Source organism: Tachyglossus aculeatus, chromosome 2, assembly GCF_015852505.1.
Source record: "Tachyglossus aculeatus isolate mTacAcu1 chromosome 2, mTacAcu1.pri, whole genome shotgun sequence".
NCBI classification, from domain to species: domain Eukaryota; kingdom Metazoa; phylum Chordata; class Mammalia; order Monotremata; family Tachyglossidae; genus Tachyglossus; species Tachyglossus aculeatus.
Genome location: NC_052067.1, coordinates 12,457,908 through 12,472,878, shown reverse-complemented (window position 1 = coordinate 12,472,878; position 14,971 = coordinate 12,457,908). Strand labels below are relative to the sequence as shown.

Sequence of the window (14,971 nt, the reverse complement as noted above, 5' to 3'; positions counted from 1 at the left end):
AAAATACCAAAATGATTTTCAGTTTCACTTCGAGCCCCTTAATTAATGTAGTGGTTGAGAAGAGTTGCGTTATTCATATTGGAGTAGGAAACATGAAGGTCAAGTGTACTCATACCCATAATTGAATATGACATTTCAGGGTTAGTTATATCTATCAAGACCGAAATAAGTGGAAATGAGTGGTGAGTGAAGGAGAGCAACTGAGAATGAGATTAGAAAGGAAGGATCATCAGTAACTAGAGAGAGATTCAATTGTATTTATTAATCAGTCCTATTATTAGTTCCTTTCAGGCCGCAAAATGCAGTGACTCACAGAATCATGGCCAGAATTCATCCTGGCTGTGCTCTTAGACTGGGTGACCTTTTCCATTGTAATTTGAAGGCAATTTCATTCTTTCACTCCAGCAGATGGGGAAGAGGGACCATTTCCAGATGCGGAATGGGTATTTTTGATACTTGACGCCGAACACTATGGCCCCAACAAAACCATCCAAAGCTTTTGTTCCTAATTCATGGCATGTCTAGTTTCAGGAGGGAGGGTCACTGATTTGATGTCTTTCCTCAGGCCCGTGCATCAGAACACTGATTTTCACCAACCTAGGAAGACTTCAAGTGGACTTGAAGTTCTGAGTTGTGGAGCTAGTGTCAGGAGATTAAAGAATATAAATAGATGTTTAGAGTTTCCCCCTAATTGTCTTTCTCTTAATTAACTGCTTAATTAGCTATTGCATAATTGAAATATACTGGTGAGATCCTGAACCCATAATTGCCCTGCACTGGGAACAAGACTTGTCTAATAGGCCGTAAGTTCCTAAAGGGTAGGAAAGGTGCTTATTGACTTTGTTTTACTGCACTCTCCCAAGAACTAGAGTGCTCTGCACAAGGCTCAACAAATATTACTGATTAGTGATGGTCAACATAGACAACTTTTACTCATCTAAAGTGCTAGAGCTCAGCAAAGGCACTCTGCTTTGATCACTTCAGCCATAGGTAAACTCGTACATCCACTTTGCAACTGTTCATTCGCTGAACCCATGGGAACATGACTGACAGCTTTTTAGAGTGTGTGAGCACAATCCTGAGTGCTTTCTGAGTGCAGCGTCCTTTACTAAGCATTTAGGAGAGCAATAGTACAGAGTTGGTGGACTCATTCCCTGCCGATAAGGAACTTAAAGTCCAGCCAACTAAAACGAGCTTCGGTTCCTCTGCCTGGGTTCTCAGGCTCCGCAGTCTCTGTGACTGGAAGTTAGTGATATTTGCTTCCGGCCCCTCAAGAAAACTGGAGTAGTGTTTGATTTCTTTAACCTCATCCTCCTAGGAGAGAAGTCTGTTTACTTGCTTGCTTTAGCTAACTGCTGGATCTCTTTAATGGGAAGGGATTGTTTGCTGTTGGAGTTTGACTACCCTCATGTGGTTTTCATTTACCATTTGTCTGTTCCTGACAGGATGAGTGCGGAGTATCACTTTAGTAAGAATCATAATAATAATAATGGTATTTGCTAAGTGCTTACTATGTGCCAGGCACATGGTTCGAAAAACACTGACATAGATCATGTCCAAAACTTGACTAAACATGTCAAAATTGAACTCCTTAGCTGCCCACCCAAACTCTGTCCTCTCCCTGTCTTTCCCATCCCTGTAGACAATACCACTATTCTCCCTGTCCCACAAGCCTGTAACCTTGGTGTTGTCCTCAACTCATTCCTCTCATTCCATCCACATATTCAATCCGTCACCAAATCCTGTCAATTCTACCTTCACAATGTTGCTGAAATCTGCCCTTCCCTCTCCATCCAAACTGCTACCATGCTGATCCAAACATTCATCCTATCCCGCCTTGATTACCGCAACTGCCTCCTTGCTGACCTCCTGGCCTCCTGTCTCTCCCCAATCCAATCCACACTTCACACTACTGTACAGATCATTTTTCAACAAAGACTGTGAGCTCGTTATGGGTAGGGATCATCTCTATTGCTGTATTGTACTTTCCCAAGCACGTAGTACCGTACTCCACACACAGTAAGCACTAAATAAATATGATTGATTGATTGAATGAATGAATAAAAACGTTCAGTCTATGACTCTCTACTCCTCAAGAACGTTCAATGGCTACCCATACAGCTCTGCATCAAATAGAAACTTCATACCATTGGCTTTAAAGCACTCAATCAGCTTGGGCCATCCTACCTCCCCTCACTGATCTCCTATTATAGCCAGCCCACCCTCTCCACTCCTCTAGCACTAACTCACTGTGCCCCAATCTCATCTATCTCCCCACTTTCCCATGTCTTCCCCAGAGCCTGGAGCCCCCTTCCCTTCCACATATGCCAGATCACCACTCTCTCCACCTTCAAAGAATTCTTTAGGTCACATCTGCTCCAAGAGGTCTTCCCGACTAAGCCCCCCTTTCCCCAGCTCACTCTCCCTTCAACATTGTTTATGCACTTGAATCTGTGACCTTTGGAAACTTGATATTTGTCCCACCCCCAACCCCGCAGCACAGATCTTTAAATTATGCATAAACTACCTATTTATTCATATTAATGTCTGTCTCTCCCTCTAGACTGTAAGTTCTCTATGGGCAGGGAAAGTGCCTGCTAATTCCATTGTATTGTGCTCTCCCAAGTGCTTAGTACTCTGCACTTGATAAATACTATTGATTGATTGATTGATCGAATGTGGCCAAGAGGGTGCAGGTACAGTTGGTACAACCAGTGTTTGGAACAGAATGCTGTTGGGAAATTAGGGACTACTCTTCCAACAATACGCACTTATCTGGATAGAACACGGTGCAGTGTTGGTAGAAATTGTCATGTACATGGGTCCCATTATGGTGTGCATACTACATGAGTTTTCCCTAAAGCAAGGTTCTTCAAGAAAGTAACCTTCACTTGGTAGGAGAACTGGCTACATTTTAAATAATAATAATAATAATGGTATTTGTTAAGCGCTTACTATGTGCCAAGTACTGAATTAAGTGCTAGGGTGGATAGAAGCAAATCGGGTTCGACACAGTCCCTGTTCCACACAGGGCTCACAGTCTCGATCCCCATTTTACAGATGAGAGAACTGAGGCACAGAGAAGTAAAATGACTTGAGTTGAAGGAGTACAGGCTAGGGAGTCAGAGGTTGTGTGTTCTAATCCCAGCTCCACCACTTGTCAGCTGCTTGACTTTGGGCAAGTCACTTAACTTCTCCGTACCTCAGGTATCTCATCTGTAAAATGAGGATCAAGAACTGTGAGCCCCACGGGGTCAACCTGATGACCTTGTATCTACCCCAGCACTTCGAACAGTGCTTGGCACATAGTAAGTGCTTAACAAATACCATCATTGTTATTATTATTATGTTTCTAATGTGCATTAATGAAGACCATGAGGAATGATGGTCATCTAGACTCTCCTCAACAGTTTAGAGACCTTACAGTACTCTAGATTATAAATTTGCCAACTCTATTATAGTATACTCTCCTGAGGACTCAGTACAGTGCTCTGCACACAGTAAGTGCTCAGTAAAGATGATTGCTTGAATGATTGAAATAACACCCCTAACCTGAAGTGCAGACAGTCATGCTAGAATGAAAGCTCCTTGAGGAGAGCGATCACGTCGGTTGACAGTATTGTACTCCCCCAAGTTCATAGTACAGTTCTCAGCACACTGTCAGCATACAATACTTTGCTCGATTGATTTGAAAATCAAACTTTGATTTCAACATCCGCTAGAATGAACTTTCCCAATGCACTCAATAAATACCATTAATTGATTGATTGATGGATAGTGGCTGTGTCTCTGCTTTCTGTCGAACAATCCAAATGTTTAACACAGTGTCTTGCATCTAATTGATGTTCAATAGAAGCCATTACTATGACTTCAGGACAAACATTTCCAGCGAAGATCTTGCTAGAAAGAGTGCAACAAAACTAACGATTTACTTGTCCATGAAGGTAGTCAGATGTTTTGGCAAACATTTCCTCAGAACACACGGGTGGCCCATTGCCACTCGATCTTTTTTACACTACCAGGTTTGGTGGACAGACATAAAATTGCCTGTGTGGTTAGGATGCTTGAGATATGACTTTTTGGGGAAAATATAACACAGTTCAGAGTAAGGTCCAGCACCCTCGTGTTTGATAGTTTAACACCTACTGGCCTTCTTCAACCCAGTATTCCCAGCCTAAAGTAACATTTTCTGGAGCTCAAAGTGGACAGGATGATTTCACAGGGAGAGGATATCAGAGGGCTGGGGAAATGGCTCTATCACAAGCAGAAAAGCAGAAAGACAGAGAGAGAGGAGAAAGAGCAAGGGACAGAAATAAACAAATAAAAACCCCCAAGAAGAACAGAAGGCAGTGTGGTCTAATGGAGGGGGCTTGGGATATGGGAATCTGAGAATATGGGTTCTAATCTCAGCTCTGCCACCTGCCTGTCATGTGATCTTGGGCAAATCACTTGACTTCTCTTTGTCTCAGTTCATCCGTAAGATGGGGATCAAGACTGTGAGCCCCTTGTGGGGACAACCTGTGTGGGGTTGGACATGGCCCAATCTTATTATCTTGGGTCTACCCCAGCACTTAGTCACAATTGCCTGGCACGTAGTAAGCACTAAACGAATACCATAAATATATGCCACAACTTGCATTTGTGGACTAGACTCTGTGGGTTGCTAAAACAGGTCCTATGACCCAGAAGGAAATGTGCCAACCAGTTCCTCTGTTCTTTGTTATGATTCTGAGGCTGGAAAGGGCTAGGGGATTTGTGGCAGGTGGCCCAAATGACCTGCAGGGTTTCCAGGTGGTGTTTCCCTCCAGAATAACCAGAAGTGGATCATTTTTCTACAAAAAAAACATTCGGTGTGTGTTTCCCGACTCCTCAAGAACCTCCAGGAGTTGCCCATCCACCTCCACATCAAATGGAAACTCCTTACCATTGTCTTCAAAGCACTCAATCACCTAACCCCCTCCTACCTCACCTCGCTGCTTTCCTATTACAATCCATTCCACACACTTTGCTCCTCTAATGCCAACCTACTCGCTGTACTTCGATCTCATCTATCTTGCTGGTGACCTCTCGCTCACGTCCCCCTCTTCCTGGAACACCCTCCCTCTTCACATCCACCGGATGACCACTCTCCCCACCTTCCAAACCTACTGAAGGCACATCTCCACCAAGAGGACTTCCCTGGCTAAGCCCTCATTTCCTTCTCCCACTCTCTTCTGCACTTCCCTTGCACCTGGATTTGCTCCCTTTATTCACCCCTCACTCAGCCCCACAGCAATTACATACATATCTGTAATGTATTTATTTATGTCAGTGTCTGTTGCACCCTCTAGACTGTAAGCTTGTTGTAGGCCAGAAATGTGTCTACCAACTCTGTTATATTGCTATAGTGTACTCTCCCAAGCACTTAGTACGGTATTGAGAAGCAGCATGGCTCAGTGGAAAGAGTATGAGCTTTGGAGTAAGAGGTCATGGGTTCAAATCCAGGTTCCTTCAACTGTAAGCTGTGTGACTTTGGGCAAGTCACTTAACTTCTCTGTGCCTTAGTTACCTCATCTGTAAAATGGGGATTAAAACTGTGAGCCCCCTGTGGGACAACCTGATCACCTTGTAACCTCCCCAGTGCTTAGAACAGTGCTTGGCACATACTAAGTGCTTAACAAATACCATTATTATTATTATTACTACTCCACACACAGTAAGTGCTCAATAAACATGATTGATTGATTGATGATTGGCAGCTGACTTCTGGGTTCCTGGTAGGGCCTCTGCTTCTGCAGTTGCCAACTTCTTAAGACCTCCATCTTGAGACTCTCTAGCAGAAAATCCTCTTTGAAGTCCTTTATAAGGATTGTAGGGGATCAGGAGGGGCTGAATGGTTCAGACAATTAGATGAATATTTCCTGATGAATAGAAGGTCCATTGTCTCTCAGGATAAGCAGCTGTGTCTCAGGCAGGGATAGATCCAACCATGACTTATTGGCTAAAGCTCCAACATTAGTAACTCAATCTAAGTCTGATTATGTCGGTTCAAGTAGGACTTTAAAAGGACAGAACACGTTTAGGCAGATTCTTTGGAGGGAATAGACTAGGAGCCTCTTTGCTTAAATCCTAACAGCATATAGCCCATACTACCACCATCACTCAAAATTCATAGAGAACAAACAATATGAAGGCTGCTTCACCAGAAAATAAAAGTTTAGTACCAAGAATTAGCCAGCTATTAGCAAGAAGCAGTGTTGCCTAGAGGATAGAGCTAATCCTGGCTATGTCGTTTGTCCGCTGTGTGACATTATCACTTAACTTTTCTGCGCACTAGTTCTCTTATTTGTAAAATACGGATTGAATACCTGTGCTTCCTCCTACTTAGACACTCCCATGTAGGACTTGATTATCTTCTATCCACCCCAATGCTTACCTACTACAGTGCTCGGCACTCAGTAATTGTTTAACAAATTATATTATTATTATTACTATTTTCCACATTCCTTTTGGGCCTGCCCACCTCACAGACTAGACAAAATGGTTTTTGGGTCAGAATCCTTCTCCACTGATGGCAGATCCCCAGCAGACAGAGCCAAGACTGGAACCCAGGTGTCCTGATTTCCAGAACTGGGTTCTTTCTACTGGACCAAGAGCAGAGCTGTCTTCTAAATAGTGTAAGTAGGTCATGCCATTCAAGAGATGGACTGGAGGCAGTTTCATGCTTCTCAGGTTGAGTCTCAGATAAAGGTCAGCACATGGGCCCTGTAAATAGAAAACCACTATTCTAAATGTTCAGGAACAGTTTTTCACTTTCCAGTTTTTCTCCCTCGGAAGAGGCTCATTCAGAGAGGCCAGTGTAGAGAAACTCCTCAAATAACTTTTTCTTTTAAATTCCTCCTTCTAAGATTTTCACTTTAAAACATCAGCAAAAGCAAAGCTCCAAGAATAATTCATAGAGTTCTTGGGTGTACTAAGTCCTAAACGGAAAAGAGCCAGTGAGAAAGAAACCAGCAGGTTGATCTGGTTACTTACACAAATGAAATGACAAAAGACCCCCTGGCTTTGAAGTCTTTTTTTTTTTTCTTCTGAAGTAAGAATCTATCTCCTATTTTCTTTAAAGATGTGAGAATCCCAAATTCTTTCTTTGGCCTTTTAGAGGAAGAACATAAGGAGTTAAATGGTCACTCCTCCCAATCAGGTGTAAAGTGCTCAACCAGTTCTTTCTCCCATATTTATTTTCATTCATCTCCCACTACAGTCCAGCCCTCAAGTTTTGCCCACTATCCCTCCCTCTCACCTCATCTCATCGCCATTGACCTCTTGCTTCTGCCCTCCCTCTTGCCTGGAATGCCTCCGTTTTCACATCTAACAGACCATCACTCTGCTCATCTCCAAAACCCTGCTAAAATCATTATTTTCCCCAGGAATCCTTCCCTAATTAATCTCTCATTCTCCCACTCGATTTCCCTCCCTATTGCATCATCTAGATCTGTGAGGTGGTAGTCCCTATTCCCCACCATTTATGGACACTGCTTTATACCAGCTTGCTTCTCCCTACCTGTAATTTACTTTTATACCTGAGTCCCCTGCTAGACTATAAACTCCTTGAAAGTAGTGATCCTGTCTAAGACTGTGGACTGCAAGCTCACTATTGTACTGTCCTCTAGCCTGTAAACTCGCTGGGGCCAGGAACTGTATCTGCTTATGGTTATATTGTACTCTCCCAAGTTCTTAGTACAGTGCTCTGCACACAGTAAGTACTCAATAAATATGATTGAATGACTACTCCCCTGAGTGCTTAATACAGTGCTCTGTTTACGGTAAGGGTTCAATAAATTCCAGTGAATGATTCATCTACTTACACTCCTTTACTCTCCCAAGAGGAAGCCCTCAATAGCCACTATTGATGAAAGGAGGAGGCATATACATCAGAGGTGACAAACTGGAAGGACAGTCAGAGATCTAGTGCTCAGGAAGGAAGCTGTGCGAGTAGTGCTATCATTTATCAGTACTGACATCCTCCTCTCCCAGAACACACTCCAGCCGGGTCACACCAGCAAGTCTCGGTCACCTTTAATACTTAAATCAGAAAATCTGGGTCCCTTAACCTACTTTGGTCCTAACCATACAGATATTTTAAGCAAAAGCATCCGTAAAAAAATTTTGCCTAAATTTTCCAGGGAACTGTTAGGTTCTGCCTCAGTAAGCGGAGACTTGAGCCCATCTTCCAGACAACTCACAAACCACCCTCCCTTGTTCCACATTCTTTTCTTTTCCATGCTTCCATTATGGAAGCAGCATTGTCTAATGGATAGAGCACAGTCCTGGGAATCACAAGAACCTGGTTCTAATCCCGGCTCTACTACTTGTCTGCTGTGTGACCTTGGGCGTTTCACTTTACATCTCTGTGCTTCAGTTACCTCATCTGGAAAGTGGAGATTGAAACTGTGAGCCCCATGTGGGCCACGGACTGTGTCCAACCTGATTAGCTTGTATCCACCTCAGTGATTAGTACAGTTGCAGGCATGAAGAAAATGTTTAACAAACTCCATAAAAAAAAACCCCAACAAAAAATGAAAAAAAATTATCCTTCATCTGGCATTACTTTAGAAGTTATGAAAAAGCTTTGGCAAGGAAGAGAGATGATCATAGTACTAGAGAGGGGATGGAATCAGTAGAGGGATGCTAGTTGATTTAGTGGGTATAAATTATTCTGCCAGGATGACATGCTTATTAATTACCATATTTTTCTTCAGGAGATAATAAAGTCTGTAACAACATTATTGGTGTTAAATCCTAGCTACTTTGCACAATGAAAAGATTTACAATTCAGAACTTAATTGTGATTTTAAATCTGTGTTCAAAAAGAATTTGTATTGAAAATAGTTTGATTTCACTTTCTTTAAACTGTTTCTCTGTATCGTGAATCAAATGCAAATCAAAATTTAAGCAGTATTTCAATTCCTGACACTTGACTCACAAAACAACAGCATACAAATATTTGGGGAAATGATAAATCAGCGTTAGTTTCTTAATGTGGGAAACAGAACCTCTTACTGAATACTAACCCAAATTATCATTTTAGACTGACAAGGTGTGCCCTGCTGTTTTAAGGGGAGAGTTGCACCAACAAAATCCCTTCGGCTGGCTGGCAAATGGGTTTTACGAGTATACTTAATGAAGTGTGAGGTTGAAGAGAATAGTACTTGGCCTGGACTTCCCCCAGAGTTAGGTTTCAAGTTAGTGTGGTAAAGATAAAACTTTCCAGTGTGAAAGCCAAGGCAGATTTGTGACAGTTTTCTATAGATTTTAGTTGAAATACGTTTGGGTGGGTCAATTATCCAGGTAATTGTTCTAGTCTCCATTTCACTTTAGTGTGTAGAGCTGGTCAGGGCTTGAAGTACCACACTTGTTCCCGGCACTGAGACTATTTCTAAGGCAGGTGAGTTAGGCACTATGCCTTATCTTCAACATTCTGGAGCTTCAGCATATTTTTGTTTCAGGTCATGAAGACAGATTGAACAGAAAAGTCATATTTCTGGTTCATATAATATGGTACGGTTTCTTTCCCATCACTGTAGACAACTGTAGGTAATAATAATAATAGTGGCATTCGTTAAGCGCTTACTAGGTCCCGAGCACTGTTCTAAGCGCTGGGGTAGAGATAAAGTAAACAGGTTGTCCCAAGTGGGGCTCACAGTCTTAATCCCCATTTACAGATGAGGTAAATGAGGCACAGAGAAGTTAAGTGACTTGCCCAAAGTCACACAGCTGACAAGTGGCAGAGCCGGGATTAGAACCCACGACCTCTGACTCCCAAGCCCATGCTCTGTCCATTGAGCCACGCTGCACTTTCCTCCCTGTCTCCCCAGCCCATAACCTTGGGGTTATCCTTGGTTCATTCTCTCTCCCATTCAACCCAAATATTTTATCTGTCACCAAATCCTGTCAGTTCTACCTTCGCAACATTGCTAAAATCCACCCTTTCCTCTCTAGCCAAACTACTATGCCTATCCATACCCTTATCACATCCTCCCTTGTCTACTACATACAGCACACTCCTTGCTCACCTCCCTGCCTCCTATCTCTCCCCATTCTAGTCCATTTCCAGATCATTTTTCTAAAAAAAGTTCAGTCCGCATTTTCCCACTTCTCCAGAACCTCCCGGAAGTCCACATTTTCCCACTCCTCCAGAACTTCCCGTGATTTCCCATCGACATCAAACAGAAATTTCTTACTATAGGTATTAAAATACTCAATCATCTCATCCCCTTCTACCTTTCCTTGCTGATTTCCTACCACTATCAAGTCCGCACACTTCGCTCCCCTAACACCAACCTATTCACTGTACTTTGGTTTCATCTACCTTGCTGCCAACACCTCGCCCGTGTACTCTCTCTGTCTTGGAACTCCTTCCCCCTTCATATAAGACAGACTGCCACTCTTCTCCCCAACCCCCTATCTCCCCCATCCAAGCCCTCATTTTCCCCACTCCCTTTCCCTTCTGCATCACCTCTGTACTTGGATCTGTACCCTTTAAACACTTGATATTTACCACACCCTCAGCCCCAAAGTATTTGTGTACCTTGCCATAATTTAATATCTGTCTCCCTCTCTAAATGGTATGCTTCTTGTAGGAAGGGAACCTGTCTACCAACTCTGTTGTAACGTACTCTCCCAAGCGCCGAGTACAGTGTTCTTCACACAACAAGCACTCAAGAAATACCACTGATTGCATTATATACTTGATACCGCTACTGTCAATGTTCTCTGAGAATTTAGTTTGGATGCAGCAGGACTTTAAAAGGATATGACTGATTAAATGCTATTGTTTATGATTTTGGTTCTATACTGACTATCATTTTATAACTATATAATAATAATAATGATGGCATTTGTTAAGTGCTTACTATGTGCAAAGCACTGTTCTAAATGCTGACTCGATTGCAATTACAAGTACAATGGAGCACATTCATGTTTATTAAAATATCCCCTCTGTAAAATCAAATGGCAACTGGGTGGGAAATCTATCATGTTCCGATTGGCAAATAAATGTGACTGTAAAGTAATGTGTTGGAAGAGCAAATCCCCCTTCCAGTGGGCATGCGTGTACCAAAGGAGAAAATACTACCCTCAAAAAGAGAAGCAGCATGCCCTGATGGAAGGAATACGGGCCTGGGAGTTGGGAACCGGGTTCTAATCCTGTCTCTGCCTCTTGTCTGCTGTGTGAACTTGCACACAGTCATTTAGCTTCTCTGTGCCTAAATCTCTTCATCTATAATACCTTTCGTCTCTCCCCTCTGGACTGTGAGCCCTGGGAGGAACAGCAATGGTGTTTGATCTGACTTTTATCAGCCCCAATGCTTAGTACAACTCTTGCACTTTGTAAGCACTTACCAAATGCCATGGTTACTATTATTAGATCCAGAGATGCCTATTTGCTAGAGGGGTTTTAATGATGATGTTTTTCAGGTTTATAGCTTTTGCACTTAGAAAAAATACACCCTGTATCTGAGTGTTGAAATTAGAAGAATCTAAGCTACGCGGAAAATCTACCAAGTACGACATGGTTACCTATCATCAGATAAATGATAACAAATGTCAAAATTTTCTGTTCTGAGTTTCACTCATTTCAAAATCAAAAGATGAGCCCCCAAATATCAACAGCATTAGAAGTAAGTCTAATGGATGCATTTACATTATGGGGTAATCTCACTGAGTTAAATAGTAGCCAATTTTATTTACAACTATTTAGTGAGGCTAAGCTGATGTTTCCATTATAAATCCTACTTTATGACTTGGACATTTTAATTAGCTTCAGGCAGAAACTTGGCATGCAAATTCAAAGCGTGGGAGTCGATTTTATTCTACAAAACGGCTACAATTAGTTAACTCTTTTTCTAGATCTAGAAGTCAAAAATGTTTTTACTGGAGTTAAGGACCCCGGACCACCTAATAAATGTAAGTTAAGGTCAAAGGACAAGAAGTAGCATGCCCACAATCTTTGCACTGACATAGATAACAGCACAATCTAATTTTTTGAGAGTTCATAATTATCCCCACGATGTTTTTGGAACTTTTTTTTTTTTACAAACTAAGTAGTCAGAACTGAGATGGCAGAGTTCCACAAACTCGTGGAGACTTAGTAGGTGAGTTTTAGGTCTAGAATAATATAGCTCAACCAACCAGCGGTACTTACTGAGCATTTACTGTGTCACTGTACTAAGCGCTCAGGAGAGTACCATAGAACATATTCAACTTTTGCATTCTTATTTCACTGTATCACTTGACTACTTGAAGTTTAACAATGCAACTCAGGGCATCCAGCTTCTGTACAATGAGAAGCAGCATGGCTCAGTGGAGAAGAGCATGGGATTTGGAGTCAAAGGTCATGGGTGTTCAAACCCCGGCTCCGCCAATTGTCAGCTGTGTGACTTTGGGCAAGTCACTTCACTTCTCTGGTCCTCAGTTACCTCATCTGTAAAATGGGGATTGAGACTGTGAGCCCCACGTGGGACAACCTGATCACCTTGTAACCTCCCCAGCACTTAGAACAGTGCTTTGCACATAGTAAGCGCTTAATAAAGGCCATCATCATTATTATTATTATTACAATGCTTCCTTCTTTTTTTTTTTTTTGCAAACTCCAAGGTAAAAGCCCAGCATCTACTTTTAAACAATCATGCACAAACCTGGAGTCAAACTCACTGCCCTTGGAACAATTCATGGGTCCAAGTCGGTTGCTATTATTGTTATTATTAATCGTATTTATTGAGCTCTTACTGTGTGCAAAGCACTGTACTAAGCGCTTGGGAGAGTACACTACAATATCAAACGCAACTCGCTGCCCATAACGAGCTCACAGGCTGGAGTCCAAGGTTTTTTCTCCCTGCCAACCCAGCGGGTCTCTCGGCCCCTATTGTTTGTTATTAAAGCGGGTGACATAGATTCTGCACGGACTCGGTCCCCAAGGGGGGAGAGTGGAATCCTTAATTCCTTTGCAGGCCTTCTGTCGCCAGCGTAATGTGAGGTCCTCCCGCCCCTCTTATAGAGCCCTAATTCGGGGCTTCCAGGAACCGTCTCCGGCCGGCAGCGGGGAGATTCATTCAATTCAGTTTAATTGAGAGTTTAACTGTGTGCACTGAGCGCAGGGCACGGTACTGAGCGCAGGCCACTGTACTGAGCGCTCGGCAAGTACAATTCAGCAATAAAGAGAGAGGATGCTCGGGGCCGGGAGATCTTCCAGGGAAGAACCTGCTGCGCCGGGATGGGGGTCCCGGAATTGGGGGTGGCTGGGGGGGCTGGGGGAAGGACCAGACGGTCCAGCTGATCCAGGCTGGGGGTCGAGGCGTTTTTTTGGGGGTCCCTGCCCCCGCTGCCCTCCCCGCTTGGCTGGGCATAGTCAGCCTCCTCCGCCCTCCTCCCCCTCCGGACCTGAGCCCTGGCCAACCGAAGGGGTCAACTCACCGCAGTGGGCCAGGCCCCAGAGGACGGACAGCAGGCAGGCCACCCCGAGGAGCGGGGCCCGACCGCTCCGGCCTCTCTGCGGCCAGGAGATCCCGGCGGTCAGTACAGCCAGCAGGGCCAGCAGGGCCAGCAGGGCCGGGGGCGCGCTACACATAGTGCAGCGCTGGAGACCTCTGGCCGGTGCCCGCTGCCCTGGTCGTCCGCTGTCCGGGAGTCGCTGGGCGCTGCCCTCTTGGGGGTCGCTCCTTGTTGCCCTGACTGTCCTGTGTCCGGGGGTCGCTCCTTGTTGCTCTGACTGCCCGGTGATCTCTGGGTGCTGCCCTGTCTAGCCGGTGTCCGCTGGACGCTGCCCTCTCTGTCCGCTGTCCGGGAGTCGCTGGCAGCTTCCCGGACTGGCCGGTGGCCGGAGGTCTCTGCGCGCTGCCCTGTCTGTCCGGTGGCCGGGGGTCTCTGGGTGCTGCCCTGTCTGTCCGGTGTCCGGGGGTCTCTCCTTGTTGCCCTGACTGTCCTGTGTCCGGGGGTCTCTGCGCACTGCCCTGACTGTCTGCTGTCCGGGGGTCGCTCCTTGTTGCCCTGACTGTCCGGTGTCCGGGGGTCGCCCCTCGCTGCCCTTTCGGTCCGGTGTCCGGGGGTCGCCCCTCGCTGCCCTCGCGGTCCGGTGTCCGGTGGTGGCTCCTTGTTGCCCTGACTGTCCGGTGTCCGGGGGTCGCCCCTCGCGGTCCGGTGTCCGGGGGTGGCTCCTTGTTGCCCTGACTGTCCGGTGTCCGGGGGTCACTCCTTGTTGCCCTGACTGTCCGGTGTCCGGGGGTGGCTCCTCTCTGCCCTGACCGTCCAGAGCCCGGGCGGGGGTCGCTCCTTGTTGCCCTGACTATCCTGTGTCCGGGGGTCTCTGCGTCCTGTCCTGACTGTCCGGTGTCCGGGGGTGGCTCCTCTCTGCCCTGACCGTCCAGAGCCCGGGGGTCGCTCCTTGTTGCCCTGACTATCCTGTGTCCGGGGGTCTCTGCGTACTGTCCTCACTGTCCGGTGTCCGGGGGTCGCTCCTCTCTGCCCTGACTGTCCAGAGCCCGGGGGTCGCTCCTTGTTGCCCTGACTGTCCGGTGTCCGAGGGTCGCTCCTCTCTGCCCTGACTGTCCAGAGCCCGGGGGTCGCTCCTTGTTGCCCTGACTGTCCGGTGTCCGGGGGTCGCTCCTCTCTGCCCTGACTGTCCAGAGCCCGGGGGTCGCTCCTTGTTGCCCTGACTGTCCGGTGTCCGGGGGTCGCTCCTCTCTGCCCTGACTGTCCAGAGCCTGGGGGTCGCTCCTTGTTGCCCTGACTGTCCGGTGTCCGAGGGTCGCTCCTCTCTGCCCTGACTGTCCAGAGCCTGGGGGTCGCTCCTTGTTGCCCTGACTGTCCGGTGTCCGGGGGCGCTCCTCGCTGCCCTGACTGTCCAGAGCCCGGGGGTCGCTCCTTGTTGCCCTGACTGTCCTGTGTCCGGGGGTCTCTGCGTACTGTCCTGACTGCCCGGTGTCCAGGGGTCTCTGCG

General features: G+C 45.8%; 1 protein-coding gene across 2 annotated transcripts in view; it reads right to left on the bottom strand.

Moving 5' to 3' along the window:
• Positions 1 to 14,157, bottom strand: part of ITGB8 (integrin subunit beta 8) — an 84,291-nt gene extending 70,134 nt beyond the window's left edge. For both annotated transcript variants that reach the window (XM_038770129.1, XM_038770131.1), the window contains exon 1: positions 13,450 to 14,157. In XM_038770129.1, coding sequence (XP_038626057.1) covers positions 13,450 to 13,603 — 154 coding nt within the window. In that variant the 5' untranslated portion in view covers positions 13,604 to 14,157. The remainder of the gene's footprint in view (positions 1 to 13,449) is intronic.
• Between the last annotated feature and the right edge of the window lie 814 nt (positions 14,158 to 14,971).